The following is a 13306-nucleotide window of genomic DNA, read 5'->3' on the forward strand; positions in this document are numbered from 1 at the left end:
AACTGACCTCAGGCCTAACCTACCAACCTGCAGGATTCATCGGACATTTGTGTCAGATATGAATCCCCCTCCACCCATTCCTTTCAGATGCTGGAATAAAAAAAAAAAAAAATCCTATATTCACATTCACATTTGCTGTAATTGTCCAGGGTTTTGTGTTCAAATGCCTTCAGGAAGAGACTCTCTGAAAATGGTGCAATTGTCCCCTGTCTGTGATGGGACACTGCTCACCCCATCTGTGACTGTAGTCATTTGAAGCTGCTAGAAACAGGTTGGCCTTGTAATGCGGTCCAAGTTCATTACCCTCCTACTCAAATCCTGATCTTTGTATTTTCAGGTGGCCCATTGGCAAGTCTTGACACCAAAGAAACAATCACACTTTTTTTTTTTTTGTTTAGAATTGATTCAGTGCAGCTTTTTAACATATTTGTAGATCACTCACCCCTTTTGTCTTACTGAGACTCATTCAGATCTTTTTCTTAGCCATCACAAACAAATCGAAAAATCCTGTTTAGTAATTCAGTATTGGACCTCTCAGGGAGTGGATCGTTGAATTGTGTAGCGCACTAGATGCCTCGCGGGCCTTAACAACACACTTGCTCATCCTGTGGTTACATTTTATAGAGCAGTCTTGGCATTCTTGGTCCCATCTTCAGGCAAGGAAGTCGGATAACTTGTTGTTGTTGTGCATGTTTGTGTATCTTTTCAGAGGGAACACTTTGGCAGGCACCATTACCGCCCAGCAGTAAATTGCCTTGTAAATTACAGTGCCGGGGTAATAAAGCCAGATTTGTATATCACCGGGAGTGGAGACTGTGTCTGTCTTGTAAATTTAATTAAACAGCAGGTGCAAAATCAGGTCATATGGCTTTGATGTGCCCCATGTGAGAATGACAACCAGACAAAGATTCTAATACGAGCAGCATTTACATATTTTTGCATGTGGCGTGCGGCTTGTACGGAGGTAGGGGGAGCCTCGCCTATCGCCTTGTACTGTATTAAATTTCCCCCAAATTAAAGAGGATTTTAAATTAGCTGTCACCTTCAATTTTAATAGATCTACAACAAAATAAATGGTTAATCTCTTTAAAAAAAACAAAACAAAAAAAAAAAACACAGTCTCTTGTTTATTTAGTGCGCATATAAATGCTGCCATTATCTACAGTTGGTGAAGACTGAAACACTTTCAGACTAATTGGCTCTTATTGCCCGTCTCCTGTACATTGCTAACCTATTAGAAAGCAATTAAACTTGTAAAACTTCAGTCAAAAAAAAAAAAAAGAAAAAGAAAAATCAGTGCATGCAGAATATTATTGAGAAAAATTGTGATTTTCTGGCCAACTGGAGTTGTGTTTTAATATAGATCTCCTTCAGGCTGATGTGCACTGAAGCCAAAAATCATCCTCTTATGGCTATGCTTGACCTCTGACACTGTCAACGTGCTGTCTGGGCTCCAGAAGGCCTTTTCCTGTATATCGCTTTGAGCTCTCTGCCAGAGAGCCTACAAATGTGTCAGCGGCATCAGTTGACCTGTCTGCAACACCTTCGCTTGTTTCTTCTCCGTTTTTTTTTTTTTTTTTTTTTTTGGGGTGGGGGAGGAAGTGGTTGATAATTACCACCTAGGATGTAGCCATCTGTGCCGCCCTTTCACGGCCTGTTAAGCTCGCTTTTCAGAAAGTTTACTGTTGACAGAGGGCACGTGAGAGGAGTGAACACCGGGGCATGTTAAAAAGATTGCACACTCAAGCAGTATTAAAAGCAGCGCTAAAGAGCTGATTTACAGGCTGAGGTGGAGGCGGTGGCAGCGAAGAGGTAGGTGCTAAAGTAGGATGGGGCACAAAGAGAAATCGTTGAGGTTGGGTACACCCAAATTTCCCCTCTGTGGGACAATAAAGGCTGTTTCTTCTTCTTCTTCTTCTTCTCATTGATATACTCGCATCACGAATATTTGTACTGGAAATTTCCATCTGATTACATCTAGTCAACATCAAACCATTTAATACGATTATCGCTGCTTAGTCGGTTTAAAAGTGACCACAAAAGTTCACCATCTCTATCGTGGGATTTTTCTCCCCCTCCCCCAGCATGCACACCTTCCTCTTGTTCCAGCTTTGTAACTTTTCATCAAACCTGCCCATCACTCAGAGCTGCCTTTTGTCATCAGACATGAGGGACACCTGTGTTTCTGCAATAAAGTACCAGTTATCATCAAGCTGTCGGATATCTGTCACTATGGCAGGCTCTATGTGGAAACCTTCACTGTCAAAACCTGTCATTTCACCGAGTCTTTAATGAGAAAAAGCCAAGTTGGAACCACAGGCGCAGAAGTGTGTATTTGAGTGAGTGAGAGATGGAGCAGGCTGAGGGAACAGGTGCATGGCTGGAAGCTGTGGTGGTGGTAGGAGCAGTAGGGGCTCAATACAGTACGTCATTCCTGATAGCTGATGATTTCAGTTCCACTAATCAAACGCACATCAACTGCCAGTGACTAAAAGACACATGACTGGCGTTACATAAAGAGGAGCAGGATGGAAATCGATCCAGCTCCATTTTACAAACTTCCTGTTAAATTCACAGAGGAAAATAGTTTTCTCCCTACTGTAGCCCCAGGTATTTATAAAAATCTATTTGTGAGCTGCAGATAATTTTCTGTCTAAACCAAATATAAACTCTACTGGAACTGCAGAGTTTATATCTGTGATTGATTTCCCTACAGTTTGTTTTACACCTGGCAATATCCTCATCAACTCGAGTGTGCTTGTATTTGACTATGCATTAGTTGAAAAGCAACATTGTAAGATCCTCACTAGTATGTCATCTTGACAGAAAAGAGAGTTTAAGTTTTCTCGCGGCAATCGGCAACCGTTATCCTCAACAGGCCGGCCTGCCGTCCCAGCAGGCTTTTCAGAGGCCAGGTGAGGAGGCTCAGGTGAATGCCCCAAGGCAAACTTCTCCCAGATAAAAATCGAGAGAAAGGAGGGATGCTGGGGAATGAGAGAGGAGTCCAGTGAAGCTGGAAAAACAAGAATAGTTTAGAGAAAGAGATGGGTTTAGGCAATGAAGCACAAAGGTAGGAGGGTAAAGTCAAACAAAACTCGATGCAAAGGGAAGAGTGGTAGAAGACAGACAGATAGAGGTCTGCGATCCACACCATCACATTTTGCAGGATACTCTTAAGTAAATCAACAAGAATCCAGAATACTGAGGTATCATTTTTTTACATTTTAATTTCACATCAATGTGATTTTGCTTTACCACACTGTACTGTTTTTGAATGAATTCAACTTTCCAGAAAGTACTTTTATTCGCTTTCTGTCCTGTTTAGATGGGGATTTGTTTAGAGTGTTCAACTAGTTTAAAAAAAAAAAATCACTCAAAACTGCAGTCAGAAGCTTAGCTTAGCATAAAGAATGGAAGCTAGGGAAAACAGCTGTCCCTGGATCTGTCCAAAGGAAGAAAAAAAAAGTTCATGCACACCAAACCCTGTGAACCCTAAGAACGTGTTTTTAAAGAGGGCACAAACTAGTTTTTGAGCAATGTGCTGACATCCTGAAGTTTCTTCTCCATCAAGACCTCGTAGTTTTTATGCAGATTAAATAATTTTTATATAACGTGGGTTGGTTAGCTGTTACTGTCAGTTGACCATCTCCTGGCTGTAACACCAAACAGACATGAGAGCCGTATCAGTCTTCTTATTCAACTCAGATGTTTTTTTTCCTCTAAAGCTCCAATTTTTCCTTTAATGTGATATTTTGATCCATCCTACATGTCCATGGCACACCTACTTGCTAAAAATCTTTTTCTAGTCACAACCTAAATAAATGTTTTTCAGAAAATCCGTTCTTTTTTTGTCGCTTTTCTCAGGACGAGAGCCCATCTTGCTGAACCACAGGAAGCTAATGAGAGCTAATAGGTGTCATAGGCTTAAGGGACAATGAGCAGTACAACTACACGCTGGGATAAAATAGATCAGAGGTGGAGCCCTGTCACTGTATGTCAATCACCAGCTGATGTACAATGGCTCCTGGTCACAATTAGTCCTGTGTGCAAGTATGAGCAAATACACATGCCTAATATTAAACCTTCACCCCCACTGAGAGCTGCAGGGAGCTCTTAGCTCAGAATGTCAACGTGTATTTACTCCATTCTTTCCTTTGCTGAAGTGAACACTGTTCATCAGTGTGACACGTCCAAGTGAACAAAAGAAAACTCAGACTCAGTGTTTCCGAAGTGAAACATGCGCAAACAAATAACCGAAAAGAAGAAAACGTGTGATTTGTTTTTCCCCAGCTGATTTGAAAATGTGCGGCAGGATTGAGAAATGGGTAGAAAAAGAAAAACACCTTAATCATTCTGCACTAAACATGCCACTTAATACTTGATTTATTTAAAATCACTGTGTGCCACTGCTAACAAACACAATAGGATGTTTTTCATAGCACTCTAGTTCCCTCTTCTGGCAAATGGATTTATGGTTAATATCAAGTGAATTGCAATATTGCTTTCAGCACTATTAACTATGTCCCACTGGCACACCTTATGGAGTGGATGGCCGTCATGGATGTCTTTACAGATTTCTGGTCAATCAACACACACACACACACACACACACACACACACACACACACACACACACACACACACACACACACACACACACACACACACACACACACACACACACACACACACACACACACACACATGTATATTCAACTAATTGTAGCTTTAAATATTTATTTAGATTTGTGTGTGTGTGTGTGTGTGTGTGTGTGTGTGTGTGTGTGTGTGTGTGTGTGTGTGTGTGTGTGTGTATTTCCAAGGAAAAATCTGTTATTAGTTCAAAGACTGTTTTTTCAGTGACTTGCACTGAATATTAAACTACTGAAAGACTGGGCAGACGTCTTATGCATATCACTATTATGAGCATCTCATTTGAATTTCACACATTAAAAACACCAGAGTCAAGTGAGAAGTTAAATTCACTTAACAAACAAACAAACAAAAACAAACTTCTGGCTGTTTTAAGATTTTCAATACTCACCTGCAGTAAAGTTATAGATAAAAAGAAAAAACAAAACAGCTTAAGGGTTAAGAGTATTGTTGATATGTGTTGATATTGTAAGTACAGAGCAGCAGATGAGGGGGGTGTTGATGGGGAGCAGGATGACGACTTGGCAGCAGGGTGTTGGAAGGTAAAGCCAGAACAGACCAGCCTGATGGGCCGGCAGCCAGCACACGTGTGATAGCAGAATCTTGTGTTCTATACAGAGCAGGTGCAAAGGCCTCATCTCTTCTCTTCCCATCCATCCCTCTTTCAGTGCCGAGGCTTGGCTCTCGCGTTTCCACTTTCTCTGAGGTTCAGCTCTTTTGTCTTGCAGGTGATACACTCTTCTCTGTCCATTTCGCCATTTCCATCCCCACACCTCCTGGCACTCTCTCCCTGCATCATAGTTCATTTGCTCCAGATAACACATCAGCTTCAGCGCCCATCCACAAACCCTGTCACCATGGTGCCCACAGATGGTAACTTCCTGTGGTCTTGCCTAGTGATTGGTGGAGAGACTTCCAAACAGAGAACAGCTGGTGAGGGATGATATATCACCGAGCGTTTGCACTTTCTTTTTCAGGGTTGTCTTGTTAATGCTCCTGATCCAGCATCTGGCAGGAAATAGAAACAAAGGAAGAGAGAAGGAGAGAACAACCTGTTCTTTGGCAGACCTTAACAAAAGGCCGACATCTCCGATGAACACAAAGAGATGCAGTGGAACAGAAAGAGCTGCAGTTAATAAGAAGGAAAGACGCTTGATGCAAGCTAAATAAAAACTAACTGGAAAAGGATTGTCTATAGCATTCAAAGTCATTTTTATGAAGTTATTAAAACTGCTCAGATAAGATGGTGAGAATAAAAAAAGGCTTTGTGATTGGTGACTAATTTAATTCCTGTTGTGATCCTTATGAGGACTGTTTATTATTTATAAAAAAAGAACACTTACAAGAGAACACTTTTTAAGTCACTTTGGTAGCAAAATTGTTTTAAACTAATCTTTTACATCCTGATTTTTTCGGAGACTTTGATTAATTTTTTAAAACTATTTTATGTCACTTTATCTAGTTTTTTTTAAGAGCAGTATACAATTGGAACACCAGAGGGCGCCATTTAACAACTTAATGGGCCACTTTGCCTTACAGTATGTAAGAGTCAAAATTGTAAAAGGTTTGGTGTAAGTCAGTGATGCTCAAAATTTTTTCTGGCATGCACTTAAAAAAAAAAAAAAAAAAAAAAAAGGTTCATGCACCACTGCCTAAAATTAATCATAACTACAAAAGAAGTCTCTGTGTTACATCCTAATCTAACAGGTTATTTTCCACTGGAAAAAAAAAGAAAAAGAAAAAGATTAATTCAAAATGGTTTTCACCTTCATGGTTATTTTTCACCTGGTCATATACGTCCCACCTGCAGCGGCTGCACGCCGGCATCAGTGAAAGAAGAGAACAGAATCACGAAAACAACAACCTTTAATACCTGGTGTCACAGTGTTAGTGGAACTGTAGATATATTAAGATGCCAATTCTAAAGTTGTACAGAATGGATTTAATGCAATTTTACAATGGTCATAACTTTGTTATCACCCAGGCCAGTTCACTTTTAATTACTCACTGAACTTGAGACAATGTTTCTCATAGTCCTGTGTCTGGAAAGCAATTTCTCCAATAATAACCCACCTACAACAGTGACTGTTAATTGTTGTTAACTGTAATTAATATACATGACCAATAAAGGGCTGAAGAACTCCCCCTATTTAAAACAGATAATACAAATACACAAACTGATGTAACAAGTGTAAAAAAAAAACAAAAAAAAAAAACCATAAAATATGTCAACAAAGAAAAGTAACAGACACATGAAGGCCACCTACTGAATATAGGAAGGCTGACCAACATATAGTTTATGGCTGAACATCAAAGTGCATTATCTAAACAAAATGAAGAAAAAAAAAAAAAGACAACTTGGATGACGACTTTGTCAGTGCCACCATATGAAAGCTCTTTAGAGGCTACAATATTATATTAACCATGTAGATGTCAAAGAAAACTCATGCAGCTTCATCTCTTGACAAGTTATAAAATATAGACCGCTGCTCAGAACCAAACTTGATCTGATAGTTACAAAGTAGATTTTTGAGCCTTTGTAAAATAACCTCTCTTTAAATTCAGGGGCCCTAGCCCCTTACTCAGGTCATCTGACTCTCCAGCACCTGTGCTGATGATTCATCTGTGTGAAGTGGTTATACTCTGTAGGCCTTTATGTCGAGCCCTGAAAAACAAGGAATTATGCTGCCCTTATGTTTGTTGCATAATACAGTATCTACCTGTTCATTAGTGCCAGCAGACATCGGTACAGAAGAACGTTGTGTTTAAAATAAAATAAAAAGGAAAAAAGTGTCCACGGCCAGTTTGTGCCTTTGAAGAATTTAGTTTTGTATTTAAATTAATATTATTCTGGTGGTATCCCCCCCCCCCCCCCCCCCCAAAAGCCTCAAATTGTTAAAACCCCTAAAAAATATAGTTGAGATCATCATCATCATCAGCTGCTAAACTCCTCCATTAAAACACAGCGGGCACCATACCACGCACGTCACAGATCATATCAATAAGTAAAACGATAAAATCCATATTATACAGTGCAGCGCTTACATAAAGAAGCAAGATTTTCCACCCTGTAAAAACTGTTAATACTTTACAAATACATGATCAAAATGCACATACAGCTCAGCTTCCTTATGCCTTTCTGGGAAAAACTGCTTGGCACGATTGTCATAAAAACAATGAAAGTTTCAGGAGTTTGAAGATTCGTAGGGAACGAACCGACGTTTCCAAGGTAGAAAATTTGAACTGGCTTCAATGTCAAATGATCATGCTCATACAGATCAATGTCAAGGTCAATGAAAGCAACCTAAGCTACAGGTAATGCACTCAAACCTAAATAATGATTTATTTATTTATTTATTTTTTTATATTGAATATAAGAGTTCGATTTGTGAAAACAGGTGGGAGGTGCAGGTGATTAGCTACTGTTTAGCTTATATTAGCTACTCTTGTTAACCCCTTTTTTTGGTAACTGTAGCCAGAATTTTAATGAAATGCTACATGAACACTGATGAATTGCACCAGAAGGGAAGCGATAAAGTGAATGGCTTATTAAAAACACTGGGAATGGCTATGACGGGTTGGCACAGTGCATGTTGTCGCCTCCAAGATGTGGCCTGATGTTCAGCTCGGGCCTTCCTGTGTGGAGTTTGCATGTCCTTCCTGTGCCTGTGTGGGTTTTTCTCCAGGCGCTCTGGCTTCCGCCCACACTCCAAAGACATGCGTGTGCTATGCACGGTAGCAAAACTTAAATCTGTTAAACTCAATATTCTGACAAAACAATCTGACAGTTCTCACATAAATTATTTCTCAATGTTTACCTACTTCAAACTAAATGGTTTCACTTTTTTTCCTCGACTGACTTACAGTCACCGTAAAAAGAAAGTACAACCTCTGTCAATGCTAAGGTTTTACATTTCAGGACATAATAAAAGTCACCTGGAATTGACAGCAGATGTACTTTATTTTTACCATGATTGCAACCAGGTGGGACAGTTTTTTTGTAAAATTGTTCAAACCGTAAAAAAGCGAATTGCAGATTTCTCAGGACAGTAAAGAAATCGCCAGGAACAAATTTCTCTTCAGGAAACCATAAAAATACCTCAAGGACAAATCAGAGCAACGTACTGCATATAATGAACATAAAATGGATATTTTCCAAATGATTCCCTGATTAAATTAAAGCAACAATATGCTGACATTCTGCAGCTCTCATTACATAATGCTTCCTTACAGTTAATTATGGCCAATCGATAACCTTTTCAGTATGGTAATGCACAAACTTGCATAGATAAAGTGATATAGTTTAGAGCAGCTCGATATTGATGTGCCCAAAGATTTAACATGCTTTTTTTTTTTTTTAATTTACTCTATAGGCTTTTCTGACATTCCTGCAAGGAATAGCTGCTTTTTGTTGGAGGTCTAACTACCAACAAAACAAAACAGACACTCGGACCACTAACGTATGCAAGTTTGCAGTTTGGGCCAGCAGGTATTTGTTAGACTCAAAAAGTGGGAGATTTGATCCAAGTAGATCTTGAGATCATTCTCAACCATAGTTAGATTGATGCTGATCAGCTCTCCAGCTTAAAGAGGCTTAGAAAATACAAGGCCTAGGTCACAAAGAACACCGTTTTAGAACAATTATTTTCTTATTTTCCACTCTTTTTTTTAAACAGCATGGCTATTAACATTGTGGCATATGAATGACATCATAGAATCATCTGGATATAAAGGGCTTCACTGACTGCAGTCCTTTAAAAAATGCCTTTAAACATGCTTTCCCTGGGATCATCTGGATCTGACTTGTTCTTTTAGTGCATGGGGGGCATGCCTGATTTTGACTACTCATAAATTAAGGCTATTCATTTCTATTTGGCTAGATCACCACTTGGGACTGAGAAATACAGGAGTGACATCTCTTTTAGGGAATTAAATTCAAATGGCTCCACAGCAGGTGGATACGAGGTCCTTTGATAGAGGTCCACTTAATGCTAAAGGGGAGTACCACTCAATTTGTGACATCTGTTTGTAAATATCCAAAAAAAAAAAAGAACTGAATGTAGAACACAAAGACAGTGATACCAGGATGGGTTTAAAATGTAAGCTGATAGTTAACCAAACAAGACACGATTATCATTTTACCACAGAAAAACTGTACTTTTTTGATTTGAGTGGCAGTCCCCTTTAATACGTTTGCCTAACAGTTGGAAAACACTGTAAAGTACAACACATAGACACTACTTTGAGCACAGTTCTATTAAAAGCGCAGGATTATAAAACACTGACATCATCAAGAGGACGTGCTATACACTGAGCTGAGAGTGACGGTAGCCTCCCATCTCTACCTCAGTCGCAAACATGACAAAAGAAATCATGTTCTGTGTGCAAATTGAGTGAACACCAAAGATCTGTGGTGTAACTCTATTATGCTACTGACTGAATCTGTAGAGCTACATCGAGTGTGGTGCTGAGGGGGGGAAAGCTGTTGTTGCGCATAACAAACCGACAAAACAGAGCGGCGATAAAGTAAGAGTTCTTTCTAAGGTGGCTCCTGCATGACACTGTCCATACAAGAGAAAGTCATTTCTTAGCGTCGATGTTTCCTTCATTTGTAATGACCCGCCAAGGTACAACACCACAGTAACCCACAGCTCGGGGGGCCAGCTGAAGAGGTGCAGTCATCCTCCGCATCCCCAATCCAGCAACTTCTTATACACTTGGACACAATGGTCCCTCAACAAGTCTAATCTCCACTGATCTTTGACCCCTGCACCTCTCTTCAGACCAACGTGTAGGAGCGCTTTTCTACCATGCCTCCCTCATGCAGAGCAATGGATCCCAAAGCGGCTAGGGCTGGTGCAGGCTCAGCCCCAAAAAATTAAGCTCTCTAAGCTGGTGGGATGGAGAGAGAGGGGGAAAAAAAAAAAAAAGCAAAAAGGGGTGAAAAGGACAAAAAAAATAAAAATTGATGGCCCATCCTTGAAGCGGCTCCCAGTGCCAACTCCGATGGTGTTTTTAGGTTGGCAGTGGGTCATCATCGCCTTTGCTGCACTTGCACTTGCAGCAGAGGACGATGGGAGTAGCCAAAAGGAGGAAGGGAGAAGCAACCAGCAGGAGCAGGCCAAAGCCAGCAAAGATTCCCACAACCTGCAGGGAGACAGCAGCAAAACATAAAAAACACTGATTTAATTAAATCCAGCAGTCATGCATTTCATCTATTGATGCTGCATTTCAAGTGGCACAGCATCATCCTATAGGGCTGTTACTAATTTCTTATATGGGTCATGCAAGTTGACAACCTTTTTTCTTTTTTTTTAAATAACTAAACATGTACTGTTCAAATTTGTACAGCATCCCAAGGTCTGACCACGAATTCAAGAAAATGCAACAACACATGTTCACCAGCAGATGTCACCAACTGCCTTAAAACAACAGTCCCCCCCCCAACCTGTTCAGAAAGCTTGGTTTTCCTACAGAATTATAAATCAGCCATTAAAATTTGTATTATGATAACTGGGAAATTACTTTACCTCTTTATCACGCTGATTTAAAGAAGAAAAAAAAAGCATGCCAAAAAATATGGGAAGGATTGGACAATGGAGCTGCCATGCATCATTAATAAAGTTCAATAGTGTAATATAAAAAAAAAACCCTTTCACTTGACCAATAGCAATATTGGCTATTCTTACAACCCCCCCCCCCCCCCCCCAAAAAAAACCAGCTCATCTAGCGCTACTATGCTTTTGTCACACAGTGAGACTGTTCATAGCAAAGTCACACATTTAGTTACATAATCATGTACTTCTCAAATGAAGTGGCACAAAGGATGATTATTTTCCAGCAGCACCATTTTGTGGGGAAGTTATACAACTGTTCTACTTTTGAGATGGCTTTTACCAATTATCAACACATCCTAGTTATATATTTATAACAGGAGTGTTCCAAAGAACACAGGTGTCACCTGCTCAAAGGCTGGCCCTCTTAACTCCAGTATAAGAGGACGCAGGGTTCTGGTTCTGGTGCTCTGCAGTTGTACTCTTCAATATGTATCCATCCTCAAAGTTTAAAGTCAATATGTTGCACAGTTACTGAGTTATTGAAAGCATGATGGACAGACAGACAGATGGATGATGGGAAAGTGATCCGTAAGTGTGTCCCTGCCTCTCGGCAAGTGACAAAAAAAAAAATGCACCGTTGTATCGCCAAATCAAAACAAAGCTGGTTTTCCCAACATTTCTGTGTATTCCTATTAGCAAGGCAACTTAATTGATCCACCACATGGGGGAGTCAGACTCTAGCAAATTCACACACAGCATGCTGGAATACATAATCAGCTGTCACATGCAACAGTCACTTATAATAGCACAATGTTTTTTCTCCTGTTTAATTCAGCACACACATATACTTGGGGGGAATCTCTTGCATTCAGGTTTCTGCTTGTATTAAAAAAACAAAAAAAACAAAACAAAAAAACAATAACTGCATTTGCTGCACGATGAATTTATTTTTGCACCAATTAAACCGGCCACGATGTGGGAAAAATCAAAGAAAAAAACCAAACAGTAAATTCTCATTAACAGATCGTGATGGCACCCGAACACCATTACATTCCTTCAAAATGATGCTATGCGTCTTGGCATACGGCGACAACAGAAGACGTTTTTTTGCTCTGATGCATCTCAGATTTATGAAGGGGGGGTGGGAGCGAGCGTTTTTATATCGAAAGAGCAAAGGGGTGTGAAATGAGGAGAGCAAGAGAGAGACAAGAGACACACAGAGCGGTGAAGCTATAGCTGGCCTCCACCAGCTGAACTGTAATCATATGACTCAGCCTGCCCTACTAGGCAACAGATGCCAATGTGTATGCTAATGCTGACAAAATAGCAAGTATGCTGGACAAAGGGATGTGCTAAGCTATGAATAGATTATTTGGCTAAGAAGTATTACTGAGCGAGCATTTGGGAACTCTATGAATTAAGCACTGCAATATGTCTTAACATGTGGAGAATTACATGTCAAATCCAGTCCTTTATATGAAACGTGCAATTTTATTGCATTACCTACAGGTAAAAAGAGGCCTTGGTTATGTAAACCTTTTTTTTTTTCCCTCCTTTCTTTCTTAAGAGCAAGATTCACATAAAAGGCTTAGCTGGAAACAGCAGGACACCGACCACCAGACAGTTGTCGCTGCATGTGGAGAAAGTTGTTCTTTTCCTATTGTGCTGTCAAGATAATACGAGCCCATCACTGTATGTGAGTGTGTGCGCTGAAGGGGAGACAGAAGCAGAGCCAGGGAGCACGTGTGAGGCCACATGCTGCAGCATGGGTAAGAGGGTGGGAGGGTTGCTGAGTGTGACTTGCGGATGGGGAGATGGGTGTTCTCACCTGTGTTCTGTGCCAGATAACAGACGCCCTGGAGTGCCCCAGTTTGTTTCGACAGGGCCCTTTGTCATAGTGGATCAGGAGAAAGTCATCCTAGCACATGACACACATACAGATAAAAGACTGACCATCGGCTATCTGAATGATACGGGTGGGCGTTCAGGGAAAATAGCTTTTTAAACAACCTGCTTAGTGTGGTCGTGTGTGCTCTCACACAATTAAGATTATATAAGAGCACCACAGCTCATTTATCACCCAAATTATCCAAGTT

The 13306-nt window shown here is 40.3% G+C and overlaps 1 protein-coding gene across 3 annotated transcripts in view; it reads right to left on the reverse strand.

Moving 5' to 3' along the window:
• Positions 1–7539: 7539 nt before the first annotated feature.
• Positions 7540–13306, reverse strand: part of rnf144aa (ring finger protein 144aa) — a 30790-nt gene continuing 25023 nt past the window's right edge. For 2 of the 3 annotated variants that reach the window (XM_030718620.1, XM_030718619.1), the window contains exons 7-8: positions 13039–13128; positions 7540–10800 (exon numbers count right to left, since the gene is read on the reverse strand). In XM_030718620.1, coding sequence (XP_030574480.1) covers positions 10669–10800; positions 13039–13128 — 222 coding nt within the window. In that variant the 3' untranslated portion in view covers positions 7540–10668. The remainder of the gene's footprint in view (positions 10801–13038; positions 13129–13306) is intronic. The other variant, XM_030718621.1, reaches the window with a different exon arrangement.

Source organism: Archocentrus centrarchus, chromosome 22 (genome assembly GCF_007364275.1).
Source record: "Archocentrus centrarchus isolate MPI-CPG fArcCen1 chromosome 22, fArcCen1, whole genome shotgun sequence".
NCBI classification, from domain to species: Eukaryota; Metazoa; Chordata; class Actinopteri; order Cichliformes; family Cichlidae; genus Archocentrus; species Archocentrus centrarchus.